This window comes from Nestor notabilis, unplaced genomic scaffold (genome assembly GCF_000696875.1).
Source record: "Nestor notabilis isolate BGI_N333 unplaced genomic scaffold, ASM69687v1 scaffold12430, whole genome shotgun sequence".
NCBI lineage: Eukaryota > Metazoa > Chordata > Aves > Psittaciformes > Psittacidae > Nestor > Nestor notabilis.
This window is the reverse complement of record NW_009909760.1, coordinates 27406-33855: the sequence shown is the minus strand read 5'-3', so window position 1 is coordinate 33855 and position 6450 is coordinate 27406. Positions and strand designations below refer to the sequence as shown.

At 45.3% G+C, this 6450-nt stretch overlaps 1 protein-coding gene across 1 annotated transcript in view; it reads right to left on the bottom strand.

Annotated features, from left to right (window-relative positions):
* GAP43 (growth associated protein 43) overlaps nucleotides 1–6231 on the bottom strand; it is a gene marked incomplete at its 5' end in the record, with an annotated part of 23737 nt that extends 17506 nt beyond the window's left edge. The window contains one exon of the mRNA XM_010022361.1: nucleotides 5604–6231. Within this exon, the coding sequence (XP_010020663.1) occupies nucleotides 5604–6231 (628 nt within the window). The remainder of the gene's footprint in view (nucleotides 1–5603) is intronic.
* Between the last annotated feature and the right edge of the window lie 219 nt (nucleotides 6232–6450).

The following is a 6450-nucleotide window of genomic DNA, read 5'->3' as shown; positions in this document are numbered from 1 at the left end:
TGCTGAACTTTCCCAATCCCTTCCCTCTGCACATGGCAGTCATCTGTACCAGTCAGTCAGTATTGTATGTACTGCTTGTGAGAGCTCCCTCCTATGGAGATGTGCCAGAGTCTAATACTCTCAGTGTACCCTGGTATATCTGTTATTGTACAGGTTCAAGACCAAAAGCCTTGTGCAGCTGGAAGAATAATACAAAGATGTGAAGAAGAGTAAGGCCTGCCAACCTCCCCATCAACAGGTACCCTGTGCAGTGTGCCATGGTCAATGAAGAGGGGCTTGGGTGATACTGTAGCAGCCGTGGTTCCCAGCATCACAAAGGATGAAAGATTGCTATCACCTCTCCTATAATCCCCATCCTTCACAAAATAAACCAGTTAACCAGCCTTGAGTGTCCATGTGTTTCTTACTGAAGTCCCAAAAGAACTGGTACCTCCTTGGTGTAAAGCAGTGGTTAACCTGCTCTCCTCAAGAGGCCTTTTCCAGAGTCAGTAAAAATCATGGGTAAATATGCTTAGTGCCACCTAAGAGTTCATCAAAAGAGGTCAGGTTATGCTCCACCACGAGCCCACTAGTGCAGTTCCCAACTATATGGGGCAAACTGCATCTCATTAGAAAACAGCAATCCTGAGGCACACATGAGGACAGAGACAGTATTTCACTACAACAGAGGAAGAAATCCTGCACCTGTAGCAGGTAGTGTGTAGGTTTCCTATTCTCTGGAAAATTATGACATTCCACTTTCCTTCCCCTGCCCCTTGCATGGTATTTGCACCTGAAAAGCAGACTGCGAAATACATATGCAGTGCTTATGCCCATAGAATCATAGAGTGGTTGGGGTTGGAAGCGACCTTAAAGACATGGTAGTTCCAACCCCCTGCCATAGGCAGGGGCATCTTCCACTAGATTAGGTTGCTCAAAGCCCAGTACAACCAATACAATAAGGCTTATAAGCTAAACTGATAAGTTTACCTTATCTAGGTGAGTTGCTAGTCACAATGGTCTTTGGATATAAAACGCTTGGACTCAGACACAAGGCTTCTATTCCCATGTAGACACAATGCAAAGCTTAAAAATGTCAGAGCAACTGAGGACTAAGCACACACTTTGACACCTTCCAGCATGTTGCAGGTAACCTAAATCACATTCATAGTCTTACTTTGTTGCTGGAGTAGTACTACAGACAAGAAAATGCTGGCACGCTTGCTTAGAGCTGTTCCCTCTGGGGCAGTCGTGGGAAGAGCACTGTATTTGCATCACTTTCCTCAGCTGCCAGGTGTAGCAGCAGAGATAAGCTCTCATGAAACAGGGATGGCAGTGAGGATGTTCTGCCTCATGCCAGCTACCCACGGGCCAAGGCTAAAATTCCACTTACACAACCGCAGTCCTCTTGCAGAGTGCAGGCTGTACTGTCTGGCTGGTACCCGGCAACAGACAGCCTCCCTTTCCAAATCTTTATATAGCCGGTGCTCCCTAGGTGCAGCAAGTATTGTCCTTCCATCAATAGGCTGATTGAACTGAAAATAAAGAGCTGATTCAACTCTAAGCCATGAAAAAGGATCCACAGGGACTTGCTCCCTCAGAGGAAGCAAAGAGAAGATGGTGCCTTCCAGTGCTCCTCGCTTGCAGGATACAGGGCCCTGGGGGAACTGCTGGCCCGCTTACATGCAAAGCAATTGTCATCTGGCTGATTTTTCATTTCATCTGTGAAACTGCTCCATTGTAAAGCTATTTCATCAAGTGGGAGAAAGCATTCCTCTTTCCCAACAAAAGAAGATCCATTTGTTTCCTTAGGCACAATTTACTCTTTCACATTTCTGGGCTTTGTTGCATTCTTACCTGACAATCTGAGAGTGTTTTTGATGTGAGAGATAGCCAAATTTGGAGGTGAGACTCGATAACCTGGGAAAGTACAAAGAGAATCTAACATTCTGTGACATTCACCTCCTCTCTCGCCTGTAAGCCACACAGTACCCCATCTTCTACAGTCTGCCGTGCTGGGTGCCAATCTCACTTCAAAGCCACACTAATGTAGACTCTTTACAGTAACTTTGATGGAGACTCTCCGGATTTAAGCCAATGCAGTCTAGGTTGGAATAAATCTCACCTCCTCATCCATATGTAACGTATAAATTCCCTCCCATCACATTTGAATTTTGTCCTGTTGAGCAGGTTGGCATCTAAAGGAGCCTCTCTGAGCAGAATACCAACACCAAAGAGGTAAAAGCTGGATCATAAGGAGAAAGCCTATAAACTTAAGTCTTGGTGAGGATGCTAAGATACAAGAACACTGTTTTGGCATAAGCCACCCAAAAGATGTGAAAAGAACTAAGAGATTTTCCTTCTTACATCAAAAATCATGAACTTCTCTATCTGGTTAGTTATTCCTTTCCCCTCTTCCTGTCTTTTTTTGTCCCACCCTTAGATGAAGGCAAGAATCTCTTCTGGATAGAAATGAAATGCCCTTTTGCTTGTGTTTGCACCAAAGAGACCCATGGCGAATATGACAGAACCATTGTAGTAAATGCAGGGCAGATGAACAAAACTGCACTCAAGTAGCAGGGCCAGCACTCCTCACGGGTGTAGCAGCCAAGCATGCCATGGCAATCAGCCAACCCATGACACTGGATAGGAGCCAAGTTGATTTATTTTTGGCAGCCTGACACCACATACTACTGTGCCAGTCTTCGATCACAGGAACGAGAAGAGGTGACCTTTGAAAGCCAAGGGGACTGATGGAGCTGAAAGAGGATCTGTCCCCCGGCTGAAGGACTACTGGAGTGGCAGATGTTTGGTAGCCGTCCCTCTTCTGTGAATGACCACTGTGGTCATACCAGCAACCACCAGTGCTGTGTTTCGACTGGGAGAAGGGTCGAGACATGGCAAATGTCTTTATGGGAAGAGTAAGTACCAAAAGAGAAACAGGGACATTTAAAAAGATGAGAGGGAGCAATAGGATTAAGATAGGAAAAAGACAGAAGAGGTTTTCTGTAAGGTTTTATTTCCTCTCTTTGGGAACTTCTATACTGTGATGATGCTCTTTTGTGAAATATGCTTTAAGGATAAAGCAGCTTCTTACTATTCTGGACATTGTGCTATAAAGTGTATTGCAGAACACAACCCAGCATCCTCAGATGGACAAGAAGGCCTGTTTAATCTTTTTTGCATCCCTTTCTTGGAAGGCTCTGGGGGCACTTACCCAGCTGTTTGAGTTTGCGATTGGAAGGCTGATATCAGACTGGAACAGGAAAAGAAATCTATATTCATTAACATTTTAAAGAGACTATCAGTTTGACTGTGGCCACACACTTGCCATATTTGCCTTCTGCAAACATTGGTAAGCTTGAGTATTCCTGCATGCATATTGAATAAGTATAAAGAGGTGCACATACGGGTCTTGAACACTCAAACAATCACTGAAAACTAATTTTAAAATACATATTTGATTGCAGATTTTCCAACTTAACTCTGTTGGCCAGATATTCACGTAAGTAACAGTACCATGTGCAAATGCATATGAAATCATGCATTTAAATAGCCACTTCAAATGATGTGGCTATGAATGGTCAGCCACTTCAGATGATGTTAAAGCGAACAAGAGCATGGGGAAAATACCTGCAAATAATTTAGAATACTACATAGAACTAAACCATTCTTGGATGACTGGTGACTCAAACGAGGTAACATTAAGCAAATGAAATAGGCTGCTACTATGAATTTCCTACCTCTATCCATTAGAGCACATTAACCTGAATAAAAATAGAATGTTAATTCAAAGCAGAATCACTGTTCCTGTTTAGGAATAAGGCATCCCAAGTCTGAAATAAGAGTTAATTATCACTCATTATCCTGTTCACAGAGAACCCCAAAGCACTGATTCACTCTGTCCTATTTTTGCCATCAATGTTTATGCCTTTGCCCAAGTATAAAAACAATGCAAGTATAGCATGCAACATGCCAAATTAGATTTCACAAATCACATGACATTTATTTTGCCACTCAATTCATCATACAAAGAAAAGACAAAGGGCTGGAGACCTGGACAGCAAAAAGCCAACTTGGACAATGCAACTTCAAGGCTTATGTCTAGAAACATTTACATGACTGGGAGGTAAAACCAGTAACTCCTTGTTGCTGTGTACATTCAGTCCAGACTCCTGCTCTTGAAGGCTGCTCCCTTTGTTCTTATATTAAATCATACATGTTCTGCCTGAGCCCCTTTCATAATGCTTATCTCTTTTTGGATACCTGTTCTTTCCTATCTGTCCACTTTGTTGAGCAGGAACAGAGTCGCCTAAAGTCCCAAATTAGTTACGAAGCTTAGAGAGTAGGAATTGTCAATCGTGGGAAAAAAGTGGTGGACCAAATGAAATGATGGAGAAACACCAGTAAGCTCAAGATTAGGTCCTAAGGCTCTGTAACATTTACATCAGGCTGTTTATGAATATCAAGGTGATATGTCCCATTTTTACCCCAATAAGCTAATGAATGCAAGAATGCCCTGGACAACTGAATATCTCATGAATGTGGAGGCCGGTTATGCTTGACACTGCCTCTGCACATGTGGTGCCTACCTCTGATGTTATGATGTTGTTTACATTGTCTCTCTTTGATAACATAAGGAAGGTAAAGAACAAGAGCTGAAGTATCCTCAAGTGTTTGATGCATTTTCTACCCAGCTCAGTATCACAATTCAAAACCAGCTCTTTCTGGTTTGTAAACACTATGCCTCTGTCAAAAATGTTCACTTTTGCCTCTCAAAACTTTTCCCCTCTTCCCAGGGGAACTAGTTAAGCAGTGTTGCACTCAGTCAAGAGCAAAGAATTGAAAACATCTCCTAGAGTGACTGTTTGCACTCAATGTTCTCTTCTCTCCTCACTCACTGAGCTATCGGAGCCTTTAATCTTCCCTTTCCCTACCTTATCCTCTTACCACAAGGGTCTGACCCAGCTGACACGTCTAAAAGCTTCATGCAACTACAGCTGTAATGGGCTACTCCAAGTACAGAGGCTAGAAGTATTTGTGTGGATGGAATTATAATGATAACAACATGCTCCTGACTAAGAAGTGGTTTGCTAGGAAGCTCATCCATTCACAAGAAGATGTGAAAAAGACTCTTCTTCATCCCATGAAGATTAAATGGCCTCTTGCAGTATGAGAACTACCTTGTGAGATTTTCAGCTCAAGTTGGCACCCCCCAGTGAGCAGGTATCAGCTTGGCCTGTTTTGTTGCCCCACTGCAGCTGTCTGTGCTAGTGTGACTGGGAAGGTTCATCATCCTCTTTAGCATATGAAGAGCTTGGGGAACATTCCCAGGCTCCTCCAAGACTCCCTGACACTCTCTGGCCACCATGGAAAAAAGAGCTGGATAGCTCCTCCACCTAGAGGAATAGAAGCCTTGCAAGGAGAAGCAGTGTTTCTAAAAGATACCAGGAAGCAGGGAAGAGGGTGTGAAGAAGAACATGCAACCCTCCACCCCTAAAGCCCAGCAAGGGGATTCCCTTAACCCTTGGTCTCTTGCTGGCCAACCTCAGAGGCATCCCCAAAAGACCAAGGGAGGTATCCATTTGTGGAGATCCCCATTCCCTAGCGAGGCATTCACTCACCTGTCTTCTCTTCGGTTTGGCTGCTCTCCACTGTCTCCATTTGGGGTTGCGCTGTTGCCTTGGCAGTAGCATCCTCTGCGGCAGGGGTGGTGGTGGTGGCAGTGGTGTCAGCAGCAGGCACGTCGGCTTGTTTAGGCTCCTCTTTGTCTTGGGCTTCGTCAGCCTTCAAGGACGGCGAGTTATCAGTGGAAGCTTTAGTGGCACTTTCCGTTTCGGCAGCGGCAGCAGCGGGCTTCTCCTCGGAGGAGGCAGCAGGAGTGGCAGCCTGCGGGGCTGGCTGCTCTGAGCCCGTGTCGGCGGCTCCATCCCCTTTTTTCTCCTCCGCTGGCGCGCTGCTGTCTTTGCTGCCCTCCTCCAGCTGGGCACTGTCAGCGGTGGCAGCTTCTGTGGCAGTGGGAGCCTCGGTCTCTTTGTTCTCGGCCGCTCCACCGGCAGGGCCTTCCTCCTTCTTGTCGGCAGCATCACTCTCGGATGCCGGGGCATCTCCCTTCTTCTCCCCCTTGAGCTTTTTCCTTGTTATGTGTCCACGGAAGCTGGCCTGGATTTTGGTGGCTGCCTTATGAGCTTTATCTTCTGGTTTGATGCCATCTTGCTCAATCTTTTGGTCCCCGTCCTCATTTTTTTCAACCTTTGAAGAAGAACAAGGGAAAAGAGCAGAGGAGAAAATAGGGAGATGAGTCAAGATTTCTCCAGGCACAGCCCAGGCTCTGGTTTTATCAGGAATGTCCCACCTTCCCCTCCTGCTACCCAGTGACATGTTTCAAAGCAGCCTTTCCATTTGGTATGGGTTTGAAGCCAAGTGGCTCTAATTCCATCCTAGGGCTGGACAGACACAGGGGGTTTGTAA